At 35.7% G+C, this 20,539-nt stretch overlaps 1 protein-coding gene across 2 annotated transcripts in view; it reads right to left on the reverse strand.

Moving 5' to 3' along the window:
* Positions 1 to 277: 277 nt before the first annotated feature.
* Positions 278 to 20,539, reverse strand: part of NAA15 (N-alpha-acetyltransferase 15, NatA auxiliary subunit) — an 84,666-nt gene continuing 64,404 nt past the window's right edge. Inside the window, exons 15-20 of one of the 2 annotated variants that reach the window (XM_043603984.1) lie at positions 18,212 to 18,405; positions 13,705 to 13,813; positions 11,680 to 11,778; positions 5,901 to 6,044; positions 4,406 to 4,503; positions 278 to 3,077 (exon numbers count right to left, since the gene is read on the reverse strand). In XM_043603984.1, the coding sequence (XP_043459919.1) occupies positions 2,877 to 3,077; positions 4,406 to 4,503; positions 5,901 to 6,044; positions 11,680 to 11,778; positions 13,705 to 13,813; positions 18,212 to 18,405 (845 nt within the window). In that variant the 3' untranslated portion in view covers positions 278 to 2,876. Of the gene's footprint in view, positions 3,078 to 4,405; positions 4,504 to 5,900; positions 6,048 to 11,679; positions 11,779 to 13,704; positions 13,814 to 18,211; positions 18,406 to 20,539 lie in introns of both variants that reach the window. The other variant, XM_043603978.1, reaches the window with a different exon arrangement.

Here is a 20,539-nt window from a genome sequence, read left to right on the forward strand (position 1 = left end):
TCTTACAATCATAGCCTTCGTCTCACAGCCCTAACAGCAGCACACCGTGGAGTACAAACACCCCTGAAAGACAAAGGCCTCATAAAACCCACAGAAAAGCTATTCACTAATACTGGGACTACTTTTAGCCATGCTAGTAGAGATCACGCTTTATTTTTGTGCATCGTAAATACAGAAAAATGTTGAAAACGTAGGACTCAACTATCTAATTAAAGCTGAGTAAACTAACCTGGTCAGATCTTAATTTTTAAATGAGAAATGACAAGAGTAGTAAATATAAAGAAAAACAAAAATAACTTTACTTTCCTATGTTAATACAGGTCAAGGGACCCTTTCTTCTGAAAAGGGTTGTTAACACCAGTTCTCAGCAATAAACATAAGGCACTTGTTTAGAATACAACATCACTGCATTTTTTTCCCACTTGTTTTTCTAACCCTGTTTCCCCCCACAGTATCATTTGGAATTAATAGAGTGAATGAGGCAAATGTGGGATGATCCAGTCGATACTACTCAGAGCAAGACAGTACAGTACAATGTTTCGGGGGTGCTGTCTGGACATAAAACGAACCCTGTCAAGGTCCTCTGACACCAGACAATGTATCCACTATCAAGTAAACCTGAAAGAAAATAAAATATTTATTCAATAGTTCCAGTAAAATTGGGTCGGAGTACAATATACATGTTAGGAATTTTAGCTCCTCACGGGTGGAATCTGCATCAAGAGTTCTGAGTATTTACGAATTTTCATTCTAAGACAGTCTACATCAGTTGAACATTGTCAAGACAAATATATGAACTTCATTTCAATATACAGTAGAGTTGAAACAGAATTCACACATAAACACCCCCTATCGTATGGCTGGTGCCTCCTCCCAACACCTCAGTAGTGGCAGAGGTAGCACTAGTGTTCTTTCCCAACAATGAGAACTTCGGTTGCCACTCATAGGAGAAGTTGAAAAAAAGTTTGTGGTGGTGGTGGGGTTTTTTTTGTTTGTTGTTTGCCATCTGTGAAGATGTTCCTGAGACAGGGCCAGTTAATAAAACGGAACAAAGCACTGGAGTTCGGCTTGTACTTCTCTTTACATCACTAAATCGTTAGACCGGGACGCAGAATGCAGGCCACGTACTATGAAAGGTTGAGTTTAGCACAACTGTTCAATCAGTAGAAGGATCAGGTCTCCTGAAAATTCCCTTTAGAATATATGCCCTAGAAACTAAAAGTACCACAAAAAGATCAATCATATATACAATTGATTCATTTTACTTAATCTTATTTGCTCAGATCTTGCAAACGCAACGAGGATATTGAGCCTGAGGCCAGTTCTCAGTATACAGGTTTATCATCGTAAGGCTCAGTCTCTCCATCAAAATCGCAGTTCTCAGTTTCCTTTCAAATTAGGAAATTAGGAATTACATTCATAGTACCTGCCACCATCCTCGCCCTCAAGGAAAGCTTCATGCAGGAGCAGCACTACACCTGCATTACGGAGTCCCCTGACACCGGCACTCAGCCCGCAGCAAACGCAACCATCTGCGCTCATTTTACAGCACGTTACATTGCCTCTGGCTTGCACCTCTGTTTCCACCTGTGTATTTTCGCAGAAGCCCAACACAGATTAGTTGAAATATTCACACAACTGTTTTTCAAAACAATTTATTGCATCATATTTGGTACCTTATGTTTGACAACAAAAAGGAAATTACATCTGTAACTGCAGGAAAAAGAAGCTGGTCTGTTATTGAAAAAAAAAAAATCTTGGGCCCTTTAAAAATTACAAAGTCTTGGGCTTGCCTGAAACAACTGAGCAAGAAATATATTCTTAGAAATGTAGGGCTTCAAGTATTACAAACCTGTGACACTGTGGAAAAATTCCAGAGGTATCTAAACTGCAGCACTTTTTTTCTGCATATCGTGAACAAGGCCTGCTGAGGTTTTTAACTATTAGTCTCTTGATCAGTCATAGAATGGTAGTCAGGAGTTCTGCTCTTTAACTTCAAGCCATGGTAGATTTTCTTTTTTCACTCTTGGGTGAAAAAATTCATGCGTGCTAATTAGTTGGTGCCACATCACAGTGCATTTGGTTCTTGCATTACAGTTTTAACAAGTTTGGCCAAAACAATGCTGAAAGGTTTGCATTGCTATTTTAGTTCTTCAAGTTTTAGTTAAAATTGAGATTGTTCCAACTGGTTCCTTCAGTTAAAAACTGTGGTACAAGAACACCAAACTGATCATGTACAGTGAATTTTGGAAACACAACAAGCATATTGAACACCCTCTAGGTTTCTTAGAAATTCTGCTTGGTATCTATATGTCCCAGCTTCTACAACATCAAGCATCTGTTGTAGGTTTCTCTGTAAATAGTGATTCACATTGCATACTTCCTATGGTCAGAATCAACCCCGTAACAAAATCAGTCAGATGCTAAAGCCCCAACAACTCTTTGTGCTCAGTGAAAGAATCCAGTGCTAAAACAGCATTTATGCTGTCTGAGATATAGTAAAATCTCACAAGACAAATTTTAAAGTAATATTTCTGCCACACACCTGCTTTGTTAGCTGTAACAGCCTCCAGATTTTATATAAATTAGTTAAAAAACATGGGTGGGTAGGTAGGAATAGAATAAGGTATCTTTTTTTTTAATCCCTCAATTTTAGCAGCTTTTAATTTTTTAAGAAACTGAACCTATATCCTGTAATACGTTAGATATTTTATATATACTTTTTCAGCAGGATAAAAAACGTAAAACACTATTTGAAGGCAAGAACATTTACTCTTCTCATTCTGTGTAAGTTAGAGCAATGCAGCAGGTGCGTGACAAAAATATTATACACTAGATATGGTCCAAAGTCATTCCATTTGCTTGTTTAATGATGTTCAGATTTCATTGGCCAGTTCTTCAGTTTCTGCAGAACTATCTCCATTAACTGTGATCTTCATATCCTCTTCATATCCAGGAGGCATGAAAGCCAAAGCATAAGGGAAAAGCTTATGACAATTTGCTCTATAAACTTCAGCAGCTTCTTTACAGTCTCCTAGGCTACCATCACACAAGGCTTCTAATACCTCCATACATGTCTAAAGAAAGAGAAAAGGTAATATTATAACTTGTCCAAAAACAAAGTTTTTTACTCTGAATTTATTAGACATTTCATTATCAACACATTTTCTAAGCAAAAGGCAAATGTACATATTGAAGACACAGAAAGCATTCTATCCCCGCATATTCAATCCCTAAGAAATAGTTTCTTCAGAATCGCAGGGCTTATACAAAGGACGAATTTATAAACAGGGCCAGGACTAATGTGGGGCAAGCAAGATATGCAGCGGCTACATTTAAAGACACACTCACTCTCAGCAAGTGCTTGACCCCAGGTGGCAACTATGCTTCAACCCAGGCAGGCTCTGTGTATAAATGTCAACTTTTCCACGCTAATGTCAGGTATTGAGCTTAAGCTCTTTAGTTTTTTTTTTTCTTTAAGAGGCTTAGAGACAGCTGGTGGTATCAAACATTGCTTTTCAGCTCTGTACTAATTAAAGGTTTGTCCACTGAGAGGAAAGGGAGGGTCTCAAACCAAATTTCTCTTGCACATATGCAAGAAAAATTTGTTCATGAAAATTGGTAACTGTTTGAACCAAACCCCTTGGGAGATATTCTTAGATTTTAAAATGATGCATGTTAACTTACATTCCTCATGTTTTCTTTATCTTTTCACTTGGAAAACATGTAGTTTGCAGATATATAGTATCCAACAAACTTTGCCAGTCTAGAAATGTTATAATCTAAATGATGTATTAATTAGCAATCAATAAGTCAAATGTTTCTTTCTTAAAAGTGTTCCTTCATTTGCTATTAAAGGACTATATCAAATGCTTTATCTGGCCAATTATCATAGGAAGTAGCGCTATGTCCTTTGTTTTTAGGCTAAACTAAAATCAGTATCTTGCAAAACATATCCATGTATCTTTTATATTTCAAGGTACATTACAAGTTATAAAATGAGTGTTTTGATTTGATCCCTGGTATGTACATCTTAAATATGTCAGAATGTTCACTGAGACTACTGCTTGGTCAGAAATGTAGAGACAGGAATGAACCAAAATCTAAAATTAACTATGGAATATATATATATATAATTTTACTAAAACAGATTCCTAGAAAAAGTATTTTAAATAAAGATGTGGAACTAGTTCTTGAAGGCCAAGTAGCCTACTGTGCATGTGCACACACAGACAATCCTAAATAAATTTAAGATAGGGTTAGTTTCTGATGTGGATTCATAATGGCTTGGTGAATAATATGCATAATTAACAAAAAAACAATTATTTGGTAAATGTATTCTCTTTGTGAAAAGAGAAACAGAAAGTAGTGAGGTATTCTTCAGAGAGATTATGAAAAACTTTACCTGGAGGTTTCTGTTAGTGAGGGATTCATCAAGTGTTGTTGCCAACTCTATAGCTCGCTTCTGACTAGAAGGATCTAAATAATATACCATTTTGGCAGCTAAATGAGAAGAAAAAAGAAAAATTTTTTTATTTTAAAGTACAACCAGCATCTTATCCTCTATTCATTCAAATATCAAATATAACATATATGCGCACACAGAGTGTGGCACTTTATTAGAAAAGTGGGAAAAGCCATTTGAAATAAACCAAAAAAATCATGAGAGGATAGATCAGAAATAGCTTAACCGTCTAAACTAGGAGAATGATTAAGGTAAAAAACTATGAAGAAATACAAATATTCTAATGATAGTTGTTTTTGTGTAGTGGGAACATGGATTTTTCTTCTTTCTAAACTGAACAGGGGTGCCTGGGTGGCTCAGTTGTTTGAGTGTCCCACTTTTTTTTTTTTTTTTGAGAGAGAGACAGAGAAATGTGGGAGAGGCAGAGAGATAGGGAGCCTGAAGCAGGTTCCAGGTTCTGAGCTGTCAGCACAGAGTCTGACATGGGGCTTAAACCCACGGACAGCGAGATCGTGACCTGAGCCAAAGCTGGACACTTAAGTGACTGAGCCACTCAGGTGCCCCAAGTGTCCCACTCTTATTTCGGCTCAGGTCATGATCCCAGAGTTGTGGGATTGAGCCTTGTGTCGGGCTCTGCACTAAGCCTGGAGACTCTCAGGATTCTCTCTCTTGCTCTCTCTCCCTCTGCCCCTCTCCTCACTTGCACTCTCTCGAAACAAACAAACAAACAAACAAACAAACAAACAAACAAACAAACCCCATAATTTGGGGCTGTAGGGAATACTCCATTTAATGTGTGTAGGAGTGGAGGGCCTGGGGGGTTGGGGTTGTGGAAACATGGGAGGAGAGAGATACTCAAACTTGATGGCATGAGCCAAAAATCTGAATTCAGAATTCTACAAAGGCATAGAAAGCTGCTGGCCTTCTTAGCCAGGTATTCTAAAAGCATCCTACTAAAGCACTACCCATACGATCCCATCAAGTCCAGATTTTGGACTGCTAGCACAGACCTTTGCCTATGAAATGATTTTAGGTGTTTTGCACTGTCCAATTTAATATCTTATAAGCATGAAAAATAGAAGCTGATGGTCACATCCAAGTGAATCTTAAGAGCATGTTGGAGGAGAAAGAAAAAACAAAGAAAGCCCCTCCTTCCTTATATGTAATATATAGTTAAATGAAGTTATATTGCTTCTTTGTAAAAAGCCTATGCTGAACCAGAAGAAACTACTGACCTTGATTCACAGTAATAATTTTAAGAAATTTAAAAATTTATAGGAAGCATATTTAAGCTGCCTGTGTTCTTACGATTAAAATGTGACATACACACAATGCCTCTTCCATGTGAGAAATGTGTAACCTTGTCATGAATCCATTAAAATAAAAACTAAAATTATTTTAGAAGGCTAAGATAAAAAGAAAATGAAGTGATTACCTGATAGTCTGTGTGGCAATGAATCAGAATTCCTTTTCAGAAAAGTTTCATTAAAATTCTTTGGATTTGTTGCTCCAAAAAGACGATTCATTTCTTGTTTTAATACTGTCCTAACTGTATCAGGTAAATCTTTACTTTCACACACTGCTGAACAAATTAAAAACAAAATTCTATTAGCAGTCAGATACTCTGATATGATTTGCAGAAGTAAAGAAATTACTTGATGAGGCCAATGAAACAAAGCAATTACATGTAAAGATTAAATGAACCTACTTATAATTCAACATGTAAAGAGCTTACCATATAAATGTAAAAAAAATGTGTATCAGGAAAATAATAATTTTTCTAACAGCATTCAAAGACATTTCACTGATAAATGATTCATTTCCAGAAAAACAAAACAAAACAAAACAAAATGCAAAACAAATAACAAAAGATGTAGTTCCATAGTCTTCTAAGCTCTTAGGGGCTGGCCCCCTCAACGTTAAAACAAATTTATAAAGTAGGGCTCTGATGGCACCCACCTGATAAATAATGTCACAGCAATTATGCAGTGCGGAAGACAAGAGGATTTTCTTCACCTTCTCCATATTCTATACCCAAGTAAGGCATTACAAAATTTATTAATTTTAAAAGAAAACATGACTGACTTCATTGACCTTTATTTGCAAGGGCTACATAAATTTAGTTATCACTATATAATAAACTCCAAAGGACCACCAAAGTATTTTCCTATAATGAATACACTCTGATAAGCATATTCCCAGGCCTTGGGATTCAGAGATGGAAAAGCTGAACCCCTAACCTCTCTGACTGAATGTTAGTATGCTTTTTTCATTACTATTTTGGTATAGACAGACAGTTTAAAGCTTTGAGCCAGAAAGACCTGGGTATGGATCTAGGCTTGAACAAGTCACAACCTCTCTGAACTTATTTCTTGAACCGTAAAACTGAGGAGCTATCTAACCTAAAAGGATCACAGTAAGGAAAAGTTACATTTTTAAAAAAAAATTGTTTTAACGTTTATTTATTATTGAGAGACAGACAGACACAGAGCGTGAGCAGGGGAGGGGCAGACACAGAATCTGAAGCAGGCTCCAGGCTCTCAGCTGTCATTACAGAGCACAACGCGGGGCTAGAACTCACAAATTGCAAGATGATGACCTGAGCCGAAGTCTGTCACCTAACCAACTGAGCCACCCAGGTGCCCCAGAAAAGTTACATTTTTTAAAGTTAATTATATAATAGCTAAATATATAATTCAATAAAGTACAGTTATTATTTTTGTTATAGATTGAAAATATATTTTCCTCATGGTTAGGAACTATGGTGGTCGCTTAAAATGTGGACAACAACCATTTGTACTGCTGAATATGTATCCTATATACATAAATTACTATGTGAAGCAAAAGTTTCATGGAATACTAACCTTAATTTTGTGCCATGCATTCTGGTATTTTCTACTCTATTCTTTTTTTTTTAAGAGTGAGAGAGTGAGAGAGCGTTGAGTGGGCGGGGGGGAAAGGGGCAGAAGGGGAGAGGGAGGGAGGGAGGGAGGGAAGGGGAGAGAGAGAAAGAAAGAGAGAAAGAGAGAGAGAGAGAGAGAGAGAGAGAGGGAGGGAGGGAGGGAGGGAGGGAGGGAGGGAGAATCTCAGGCAGGCTGCACCCTCAGTGCAGAACCCAACTGGGGGCTTGATCCCAAGACCCTGGGATCATGATCTGAGCTGAAATCAAAAGTCCAACACTCAACCAACTGAGCCACCCAGGTGCCCCTCTGCTCTATAGTATATTTCTATATTAGGCTTTCAAATGGTAGTAATGGCCCACTTATTGTCTAATGGATCACTACACCATGTTTAAACACACTGAATTCTTGAGTGGTTAACATCTCTGAAATAGTCTACACATAATTAGTAACTGAATAACTGATCGTTGTGTCCTTTGTTAGTTAAATAGCATTTCTTCTATCATTCTATTGAATTGGGTGGTTCGAATAAATGAGTTATTAAGGAATTTTGCTTAATCTCCATTATGGCTGTACTTGTAACTTGATTTTGGCAACTTATCAACAGATTTCAAGGAGCGCGCGAGTGCAAACAGAAAGAAAAGTTGGTAAAGCAGATTATAGCCAATCACAATGACTATTGTATCAAAAAAACACAGGTCTTCTAAAAAAAATGTTATATCCATGGGCCTTACTGGTTTGAATGAAGTGCTTTCGGGACACTATATGCAGATGGGAAAGTAACTGTATAGTTACATTATAGTTGGTTGTAAGTGGACGCTATGCTTTTCATGTTTTTTATTACCTTCATTAATTTGTTTTCCTCAGATTAAAATAATCCCCCAGAAAAATCGAAACTGCTTTAAGAAAAAAGAAAAAAGCCCACACAATTAAAAACAAATATATATATTCAGGATGTATAAAGAAGAAATATTTATATAACTCCGAACTTCCACTAATAGCTATTTCCAAAAACATTTCCTCCCCAAGTCACAAAATGTTTGAGGCTGATTGTTAGCTCCCCTACACTATGTAGATTGGCACTATAATTTCCAGGAAGATACTAATTTAAAAAAAAAAAAATTCAACTGCAGTAAGACTCAGAAAGTTGTATGAATTCTGTGTAATGCAATATTACCTATGTCTTTCAGGAAAGGGGCAACCTCACGCATCACAGGTCTACTACGTAAGCTTTTATTACTAAAGATTAGTAGGGGATGAACCAATCTAAAAGTCCTTTGAAAGTGACTAAAATGAACAAAAAAATATTGAGGTCTCAGGAAAATAAAACATCTGAGACTACTGAATTAGCTTCCTTGTTACCTTATGATACAATAGTAAGTCTTGTGAATCAAGGAAAAATAATAATTGAGGGAAGGGGAGTAAAACTTTTTATGAGAGGCTTCTGAATCCTCTGACATCCTAAAATTAAAATAATGTTTGGTTCATGCTCTGAGCTTATTAGCAGACTGGATTAATTTAGTAATTGTCAATGGTTAAAAGTCGCACTGAAAAAGGGGTAGATTCTTAGCCAAAAGAATTTCTCTGGGTTCCTAGGCTAGCTCCCTGTTTTGTTAATAATTTGGGTAGAAAATGCTCATATTCTGTGCAAGATAATGACTACTCACTACTAGGCTCTAAAGCACAACCTACTAAGTGATTACCATTCAAAAGGGTAAAATAGTTTAAATAAGAGGATCAACAAAGCTTTTAGGGGAGAAATACATAAGCACAGAAGAAAAATAATCTGCAGATAAATGGAAGAAATGGGTTTGTACAAATGAGAGAAGAAAAGATGTAAGATTCACTGTAGATCAAGGGGACCAAACAGTGATTTTTTTTAAAAGTATGTAAGGGAATAATAAACAACTGAATCCCTAAATGTACCAAGCAGAAATGTAGTACCAAGCAGAAATGTAGTTTAAATTGCTTTAAATCCTACAACTTTAAGAAAAAGTGAAAAACTTGAAAAGGGCACATACCAAATCATCCTCATAATTAAAAAGCAGAGAGGAAGATTGACGTATATGGTAAATTAGTTTAGGCAGCAGATACTAATTACACTGGTAGTATAACAACATTCTGAAGATTTGGAAGGGTATTCATAACCAGGCTAAAATGAATATTTACTTAGAGAAGTTTCTATAATAAAATAGGTGTCAAGGCACCGTTTTTTTCCCATATTCCCCAAGAAGAACTGTTGTAAGGGTTTCTTTGTAAAGAAGCAGTTAGTAAAATATAACTTGACATGACAAATGTGTTCTTGAAAAATTACTTCAAAGTTAAATCTTATTTTAAAACTACCAAAGCTATCAGTTTTATTAAAGGAAACTTGTGGGGTATATCAAAGATGCCCCTACTCTGGGTGTCTGTGGTTGCACAAATACTTTTACATACTACACAACTGTACCCAAATTCTTGAAGGCCTTTTAAAGACAGTGCATCTTTATCACTCCAAATTATCACTGCTTTAATGCCTAAATTTAGTCAAAATAAGGATTACTTTGTTACTCTTCCAGACAATGTCTGGAAGCTACGGATACAGCTCACAGCTAACTAAATAATTCTAACTCTTACATCAGGACCATTCTGCCTTTCTTTGTTCTTCTGAAGCATTTTTGTTCCTAATATAACTGTTCTAAGACAACAGTCATATGTTCATCAATCCACATACTTACTATAAGCAAATACATTTAAATATGCCACTTTTAATTCATATTTCAGAGGGAAGTCTCCAAATCCATAAGACTTCTATATATTATTTTACTACTACCTTTTAGGAAAGAGTTGATTATACAAGAACAAAGTGTTCATGTTAATTTTGAGAACAATTTAAGTGCACTCCATCCTAAGCAAGAATGGATTTAAGACCATTATTCCTGGCCTTAATTTTCGGACTCATGACTTCAAACAAATTTTAATATGAAAACACTAGAAAGAAATTTCTCTATTTTCTCTAAGAATAGCAATTCCTTCTTCTATTTTATGAGGTGGTTATGTTATTTTTTACTTTCAGAATTAAAAACACTAAAAAACAGTTCAGTGTCTATAACAGGAATCATTTTTTTTGACAGGCATAAATATACTTTAAATAAGGATTTACTTTTTCTTAGAAGTCAACACAAGGTTTGTTTGTGTTTTTCTTTTTTTAATGTTTATTAATTTTTGAGAGGGAGAGAGACAGAGAACGAGCAGAGGAGGGGCAGAGAAAGAGGGAGAGACAGACTCCGAAGCAGGCTCCAGGCTCTGAGCTGTCAGCAGAGTCTGACGTGTGGCTCAAACCCATGGACCACAAGATTATGACCTGAGCCAAAGTTGGACTCTTAACTGACTGAGCCACCCAGGCACCCCCAAAACAACTTTCTTCATCGGGAGGACAATTAAACATTTTTCAAAAGACTGACTGGGATGTCTGGTTTAATCTCATTATTTCCAGGTATGTATGGATTCATATGTGGCTGAGTATTTAGCAATGAGACAGGTAACTTAATAGTATTTGCAGACTGTTCTATTAAAAATTCAATTTCCCTTCTCTATTCACTTAAAACTCAAACCACCACCACCACTTGACTACAGGAGTACTTTACTCTAAATTTCAAGCTCTTGTGGTAGTAGAAAGAACAATATGAAAACCTGAGCTCTCATCCCTGCTTCATTACTAATTATTTATGTTACCTTGAATAAGTCATTTAATCTTTTAGGGTCCCATATTTCTCAACTATTATTAAAATGAAAAACAATTAGCATAACATTCTACCTTTTACTCTCTAAAATTCTATAGTTCTACTTTATGTTAGAAGTAATATTGGATCTTATTGTGAAAATATCTGAAAAGTACAATGATTGTCTTAAAGTTCTTTTAAACCTGTATTTATTAACAAAAATTTTATGACAAAGAATTCTGAAGACAGATAAATAAGGAGACAGCTAGTCAATTTCAAAGAGATTCTTCAATTTTAGAACAATTTACTAAAAGCTTTACATAACGAATATGATTCACAATTTCAACTTACGTGTTAACTTTTTAGAAACAGAAACAAAGGTGATTCTCAAATATCTGGACTAAACAATTCTATTATCAAAATCAAGTAACATTTCTAGCCTTAAAATAAATACCTTCATCACAAAGAAAAGAACCCTGCTTTTCCCCTTAGCTAATTTAATACCCAACAGCTTTAAAATGATTAAGTTTATGACAAGCTTATATAGATCACTTATACAGTCACTATCAACTACTATAACCAAATACTTAAGTAATGGAAAACAAAAACATACCAGTACTAAAGAGTCGAATCATACACTCATGAAGCCAGGGATGACTAGAATCAATAGCAAATGCCCTCTTTACTGATTGTAGCATCAAAAGAAATTTTTCTATAAAAAGAAAAAGTAAGATATATTTTGATCATTTGATAAAATAAGATGCCCTCCTTTGGAAGATTAAGATCTTACAAATAGAGAAACTAATTTAGAGTCAATCACATTTGAACTGCAACGTAAGTGAAGCAAATGATTTCCTCAGATTAGCAACATTAGCTAATGATTTCCACACAATATTCTTTTAAGAAAAAAGGTTTTATGAAGTACAAAAAAAATTAGATAGCATTCAATATTTGGACTAATGCCATAGGAACAAAATTTGAAGCCATCTCACTTCTTAACCTCCTTTAATCAGAATAAAGGGATCTTCTGCACTACTTATAAATCTTGATTGTTTATACTTGAATCTCCTTTCTTGGGTTTTGTGACATGTGAAATGGTTTCCCTCCTATCTGACTGTCCTCTCCTATCAATCCTTGGCTCCTGTTTCTCCTCAAAAAGTACAGTATTTACCAAGGTTATTATTTTCAGTGATTTCTAAGCTCTCTCTATACTATCCCCATACTCACACCCCCATGTTTCCCCAGCTTTAGTAGTGTTTCCACCTGTTCCATGGAAATTTCACCTGAATACTTACTGAACTTCCAAGTCTCATCTATAACTACCTCCTCTTTGTTACGACTTCCCTAATTTGGTACCGTTCTCCAAATAACAAAATTGAAACCTCCAGGCTCCTCTGACATTTTTCTCTTACCCAACACTCAAAAAGCTAAAAACACTGCCATACCCTTTACTACCCATTTCACACAACAATGAAATCCAACAGCTGAAGAGCCCTTCAGAGGTCTTTAGAACACAACCAAGAAGCCAACTGAATGGAATTTAGATTCCCCTTCCTCACTTCAAGCAGAACAACTTTTTTATACTTCGGTATTCCATTTAAGAATATTTGTTAAAAAGGAAGTTATAATTAACTGTTCTTTAAAAGTTTCTAAATTACTTGACTATTTACTAAAGTTTATTTTCTAAATTTTGGAAAACAGAATTATAACAAAACACTGTAATCACTCAATCCATCAAGAGACCTTCTGTTATTTTTTTTATCTATTTCTTCCTGGCCTTTTTTCTATAATACATATTCATGTAAATATCTTAATAAAAATTAAAATCAAACTATAGCTTTTTGTCCTATTTTCAAGCAATGCTATATGAGAACCTTTCCCCATTATTAATTACCTTTGATAAACATGATTTTTAAATGGAAACTCTATAGGGGCACCATTTTCCATCTCCTTAAGTAGAACGTAAGTTACACTGCTTGGAACAACAACCTTCTGTCAGAGCTTATTAACCAAGTTCTGTTCCCTTCCCTTAATGATATACTTAGTTTTTTTTCAATGAACCACTTGGATTACAGCAATTCAATTCCACAAAATCAGTATCTATATGTAGTTTAGGCATTCTAAACAAGACAACCAAGACCCTTCATTTATTTTCTATCTGGTTTGGGCAATACAGAAACCTCTACATTATTTACACATACTTGTGTTTTCTTAAAGCATCCTCTTCCTTTCTATCCAGCTCTTCTTTTAGAAATGATTCATCCTTCAAGATTACACCTTAAGCGCCACATCTTGTAACAATAGCTAATAAAAACCAACATTTATTCAATGCTTACTGTGTATCAGGCACTAATCTAAGCTTTATGTCATTAACTTTATTCACACAAGTACACGGCAATTACTACATATGACCTTAATCCTAGTTATGGATGTTCATCTATTGTTGATTTTAATGTCCTAGAAGAGATAATAGTATCATTATACCTCCCCACAACATCTTGCACATGTAGCACGCATTTCTGTGAGGAAGCTGCATTGGCAAAAAATCCTACACTGGTAAAGCTACTGGACTTGGGTGACTATATCTAAGAAATACAGTGATCAATTTTATCAGGGCCACTATCCCCTAATTGCCTACCTTTCCTAAAGTAAATCTCAAAGGCAAAAAGATGCGTTTCTATCTTGTTCTTCACCAAGTTCTTCAACGGTGTTAAAAATTTAATAGCTTCTTCCAATGGAGTTTCAACCTAACAAAAATAAAAGATATTATACAAATGGAAGCAAGATGGAGGGGTATGATGTTATTCTCTCCATTAAAAACACTTTCTGGTTTTTTATTGTTGTTGTTGTTTTGGTAAAAATCACTTACCCATTACCCAGAAATACTGTCATATTTTAACCCCCCACAGTCTAAAGGAAGGGGATTTTGAACTCTAGAACTCTTCGCTGGTTTTTAACCACAGATATTACATTATCTCTAAATAGAAACTATCCAACAAGTGAAGATGAAGATAAAACAGAACCAGGGAAAGAAAGACAGTGAGATAAACAGGTAAGATAATTGGGGTGGGGTTGGGGGGATGGGAACCGAGGAGAGATGTTAAATAGGATGAAGAGGGGTAAGAATGAGAGGTGGAGAATATTACAGGATGAGTCAACGTTCTTTTTAAACTCAAAGTGAAGTACAATCAAGCTATTAAAAAAAAAAAACATTCCATCTTGCATTGTTCTAATAATACAAATTCTATAGAATTCATATTTATTCTAATGCCATGCTAATGGTGTGATGGCATGTGAAAATATTTATACTTATAGAACTCTGTCTCTACCACCCTTTAGTAATTATATAAATGTCATATTAATTACATACTTGTAATCATTACTGGGCAGGTATAATGTTTACTACATAATTGTGCTATTGTTACACTTCTAGACTGAGTATTTAGACAAGATTCTTCTCTGTAGACTGAGGTGTGGGTGGGGAACAATACCATATTTATCAGAAAGGCACTGAATATCTGTGCCTGTTTGTCTTGTCTCATGACAGAGGCAGTGACAATTTATCCTTGATGGAATCTGGATTTGCTATACCTGTCTAACATGCCTCTTCTAATTTGGTAATTGTGTTTCACCAACACAGTTTCTGGCTAAGGAAACGATTTCACAGTATTAAAAAGGAAAAAAAAGTTGAACAAAAAATTGATGTCTATGAGATTTGCTGTATACTACTAGCATGTAAAGCAGCTGGCATTATTCTGAAAGATATGTGCTCTGAACAAGAAATCAATATATGGCACTGTCACTCTAATAGCTGTAGATACCAGGAGACAGAGGGGGAAAGAGGGGCCCTCAGAAGTATGTCTTTCTCACACATTTTTAATATTTTGCTTATCTTATTCCCATGATTCTATGTCCTATTGAGTTGGAATTTGTGATATACAGGGAAGAAATGTCTACCAAGGAAGGTAAAAAAACTGGAAACTGAAATTGTAATGGAGCTGTATCAAGCTTGAAATGAAGACTGCTGTACTGATCAGGGTAATTTATCACCAGGGAGATATGGCTGCTGTTAACAAAATGGATACAAGGAATATAGGGCAGCTGAGTCATACAAACATTATACTTACTGAAATCAAGTTTTTGAACTTGGAAAAATAAAAGGGAAATTCTGCCTGCATTTCTAGTAAGTGAGAATACATGCCTCCACAGGAGATCTGGATCTGAAATTTCTACATGTTTCCTTGTGCCTTACTTGCATAGGGAAGATTTTGTTAGGCTAAATCTGAGTGCTTAAACATATGTCCATAACCACAATAAAGCTAACTACATTCTACATTCATATATACAAAATGAAGTATAGGGTTATATACACAAAAGCCTATCAACAGGGATGAATTCTAAAATCAGTGCTTAAGATCAGGAGAAAAAAAAAAAAATCAACAGAACTACCCTTGAAAATTCCTAAAGTTGTAAAGACATATATATATATATATCATTAATTTGCATTATATGTATGAAAACCATATATTAGGTATCAAAATCCTAATCCCTGTAGCAAAATGTTCTCACTAGGAGAAGATGCACACAGAAACTGACAGGGACTAAACAAATGGTAGTTATACTTCTATCATACTTAGTTAGGGTTCTATGTTCACTGAGTGGAATACTGGATGAAACTGCTAGAATTATGCATACTCGTTTGTTTCTCCAAAAAAATTACATCCAGTACCTGCTCTGGCAGCACATATATTAAAAAAAACTACAACGAGTCATGAAGATTTGAATTTACTTAAGTTAAAGAAATGTACACTGGGATTGCATTGTGTTGATGGGCAATATAAGAGATCTGCAAGGGTGGTTTGATCACATGCAATTTTTAAATTTATAAACTGATGTGAAGTCTAATCCACGTTACACTATGTTATATAGGAGTACGTCTCCCTATGCTCCCAGCATAGCAACAAAAAGCTTGAAACTATTATACCTTATACAGCCAGAATATTAAGGACACACTGATAAAGAACATGTGTGTATACAGAAGGAAAAAATAGTCCAGCTGAGGTAAGTACTGACTGAAGGTGAGGAGGGACACAAGATGGGTGGCACATGAGGGAACTCAAAAATAACAATTTATTGCCTCATGATACACTGGAGAAACTTCAGGTTTATACTCAGTTAACTAAATATTAAACTCACTCACTAAACCTTTTCCTATTTTCCTTTTTTCCTTACCTGGAATTACCGCTAACTTAACGATGCTTCTACTTCATATTATATATATAAAATCCTGAATGACACTAAATATACCACTTATCACATGAAGAATGATAAAATATAGGATCACAAAAAATCACAATCTATAGACTGTAGATCCAAACTTGGCAGGCAGCATTTAAAAGAGCCTACAATGCCATACCTTATTATGATGGCTTGGTATAATCTGGTGCTGCCACCACACTGGGGATATACGTAAGTATGGATGCTATTAGAAGGGGGCATCCTGGCGGCAGTTATCCTAGGAAGAGAAGGGTGTTATGTGCCCAACAAGCAAGAGAAGTATATATTAAACAGCACCCCAGATCAGGGTGCCTTCCACTGGGCTCCTTGCAAATAAAGCACTTTCTGTAGGAATTATTTTCTTCTGAGACTCTACAACCCTATATAGGTATTAATAATTAGACTATAACTTGACATCTGGTCCAAAAGCAGCCATGATAAGCTAGACACAAGAAAAACTCAAGTCAAAAATAAAAGGAAAACCCAGTAAGGAGGCCTGGTATGCTAGCATAAGAATTCTGCTCTGTGGGATTACCCTTTATTAGACAAGGACTGAACAAGCCAGACAGATCCTCTCTTTAAAAAGTATAATGTGAGATATGAAGTGTTACAAAGAAAAAAGTCATTAAGGAAAAGTCAAGGGAAAGAATGGTGCTGGCAGACAAGTTAGTGGTGGTAGTAATAAAGACAGCTGAGGTATAAAGACGGAGGGCCCTTAAAATTGATATTATCCCTGAATAACTGAAATTCTCCATGAGGCCTAAAAGGTCCATTTTCTGTGCTTCCTCCCTATTCTGTATATTTTTCCAATAAGCACCCAACAATAAAATGTAGTATCTTTGTTCCTAAAACAGTTACACAATTATTTGTGAAAAGATGTCAATATATCCTTTGAAATCCAAGCCAGATTTCTCTATGGTTCTTAAATAGCAACACTGCTATGAGACATACTGTCCATCTGCTCTGGTATAATCCTAAAACTATTTTCCAACTCTATTTACTAAGTATTATAATTTTTCTTCATTATAGAGCAGTTGATTTTGGTTTTTTAGTTACTAGCGAGGCTAATACTGAACTCTAGGGCAATGTGCTCACTGCCTTATTATGCCTTATTATGTGCTTTAACATAATAAATTATGCAATTATTTTCACATGGAGTAGGTGAATGTCAAGAGCCAGGAGTACACAGGTACGTTACTAATCAAAATGGTTTGTGTGACAGTGAATACCTTGGTTTCAGCTTAATGATTAAAAATGGCACATGTGATTTTGGCCTGGGGGAAAATATTTAGGAACTTTAAAGACATTAGGTTCGAATAGCAAAATTAATAAATAAGGACTGTAAACCAACACATGGATGAGAAATATACATATACACTCACTTTTTAACAAGCTCAATTTGGTCTCTAGATATAAAAAGTTGCATGTTACCACTTGTAACAGATGCTACATTCTTTACACATATAGTTCCTTTCTTTAATCCTAACATCTCTGCCTAGTAGGGATTTTTACTAGTCCCATTTTATAGATGAGAAAATCATCAGAGAGGTTAGACAAAGTGTCCAAACACACAATGAAGTGTACATGCTGATATGTGGACCCAGATCAGAATGACTCAAAAGCCAAAACTTTCCACTATACCATACTGGATTACTCTGGATCATGATCATTACTACAAGTTTTAAATGGGAAGTATGATCAGAGACAGAGAGAGAGAGAGAGAGAGAGAGACAGACAGACAGACAGAGGAGACTAAAAATTAAAAATTTTCACTCAAATAATAATCAAATTGGTTGAATAAGACCATATTAAATGATAATAGCTGTCATGAAATTTCACTAAATTGTGCTAAACCCTTTATTAAGTACCTTGGCCAGTTTCTCAGGGATAAGTTCTTCTTTGGGACCTCCAATTTCTTCATCATCATCATCCTTTTTCTTTTTCTGATTTCTCTGCTGCTTTTCTTTTTCTGCATTTTTTTTCTCTTCTTCTATCTGGGCTTTCTTTTGAGCTCTTCTTTGTTTATTACGTAGCTTCTTTAGCTCTTTGTCAGACATGTTTGCTGTAGGCAATAAGTGTTAATTAATTAAAAGCATATAAATCAGGTTAGTAATGATCAATCACTAATTTAATATTCTCACTAAAACTCTCATAAAAAATATTACATGTTAGGGGGGCCTGGGTGGCTCAGTCGGTTAAGCCTCTGACTTCAGCTCAGGTCATGATCTCACGGATCATGAGTTCGAGCCCTGTATCAGGCTCTGTGCTGACAGCTCAGAGCCTGGAGCTTGCTTCAGATTCTGAGTCCCTCTCTCTTTGCCCCTCCCCCACTCTGTCTCGCTCTCAAAAATAAATATTAAAAATTTTTAAAAAATATTAAATGTTATATGTGTTCATATGCCTCTGTGTATCTAGGCCCTTTAACAGTTCCACACACGTAGAGAATACTGTAACCTCTTTAAAACTTTGTTTTGAAAACAGGTGGAGACCTGGTGCTGCAACCATGGCAAAACATAAAAAAGTATACAAGTTCATCCAACAATATTAAACTAGTTGCAATTCTAGAAATGTTCATATTTCTATGGCTTTGGACTATGCTTTTTCTTAGTTATGCCCCTCTAACCTTGTCAGTTATTCATTCTCTACTCTGTGCTGCCACTATGACATATATTTTGCTTGTAACAATACTTTGTTTATACAGGTGTTTCTCTTTTAGACTGTGAACTCCTTGGTGGAAGAGACTTTGTCTTCCTCATAATCTTTGTATTCTCAGGGCCTAGCAGAATATACAGAAAATACTCAAGTATTTGTTGACGGAACAATGAATAACTATAAGATAAATTAAAAATTTGACACTGAAAATTAACAATAGCTCTTGAGTATAAAATAAACAATAGCTCTTGTCTCAAAAGACAGCCTGGAAATCACTGATAAATATGTAATAATGAAGTAAAAACTCTATACTATTTAGTCTTCAAGCAGTAAATCTGAATGCTACATGTACAATTGGTATTTATTTGGTAATACTTGTTGATACCAAGAAATGAAAAAAGTCATTCTAAAATATACCACCACTGTGGTGACTTTAAAATATGCCCATAAATTGGAGCGCCTGGGTGGCTCAGTCGGTTAAGCGGCCGACTTCGGCTCAGGTCGTGATCTTGTGGTCCGTAAGTTCGAGCCCCGCCTCGGGCTCTGTGCTGACAGCTCAGAGCCTGGAGCCTGTTTTGGATTCTGTGTCTCCCTCTCTCTGACCCTCCCCCGTTCATGCTCTGTCTCTCTCTGTCTCAAAAATAAATAAATGTTAAAAAAAATTTTTTTTTAAATATGCCCATAAATTCTTTCCTTCAAAAGGCAGAACCTATTTCCCTGCTTCCCTTAATTGTGGGCTATACTTACTGACTCACTTCTAACACATGGAATGTGCTAGAAATCAAAGTATATGACATCCAAGATCAGAACATAAAAGCACTGTGGATTGCTCCTTGCTTTCTCTTGGACAACTCAGAAGAAACCAACTGCCATGTTGTGAAGATAGCCAAACAACTTTATGGAAAGACCCATGTGGCCAAAAAACGGCTTCTGGGTATGAGACGAAGCCATCTTGGAAGCAGATTCTCCAACTCAAGTCAACCTCTCAGATGCCCTGGCTGTCTTGACTTCAACCTCCTGAAAGACCCCTACATCTTTCAAAATCATACAGCTAAGTGACTTCTGAATTCCTGAGCCACAGTAACTCTGATATAATAAATGTTTGTTATTTGAAGCTATGTGTAAGCAATAGCAGCAACAGATAACCAAGACAGATTTTGGTACCTGGAAGCGGGATGCTGCTGCAATAAAAACCTAAAATGTAGAACTGGTTTTGGTTCCAGAGAGTGGCAAAAGGTGGAAAGACTTGGAGAAAAGCATTAATGGAAGCTCAAAGAACCCTACCTAGACTATTAACAGAGTCAATTTTGAAGAGACATGTTATAGTCATGTAGAGGCAGAAAGTTAAGTAACATTTATAAAATCTATCAAATGAACTGGGTGATCTAGTTAGGGGTATTTCCAGACCCCCCCCCCCAAAAAAAAAGGTAGTTAAGGGGGCATCTGATTCCTCTTTCAGCTTGTAATAAAAATGCAAGAAAAAGAAACAAATGGAAGAAGGATTTAACGGCTCTGAAAATTCTCAGCCTCTCCAGAAATGGCTG

The sequence above is a fragment of the Prionailurus bengalensis genome, chromosome B1, assembly GCF_016509475.1.
Source record: "Prionailurus bengalensis isolate Pbe53 chromosome B1, Fcat_Pben_1.1_paternal_pri, whole genome shotgun sequence".
In the NCBI taxonomy this organism is placed as follows: domain Eukaryota; kingdom Metazoa; phylum Chordata; class Mammalia; order Carnivora; family Felidae; genus Prionailurus; species Prionailurus bengalensis.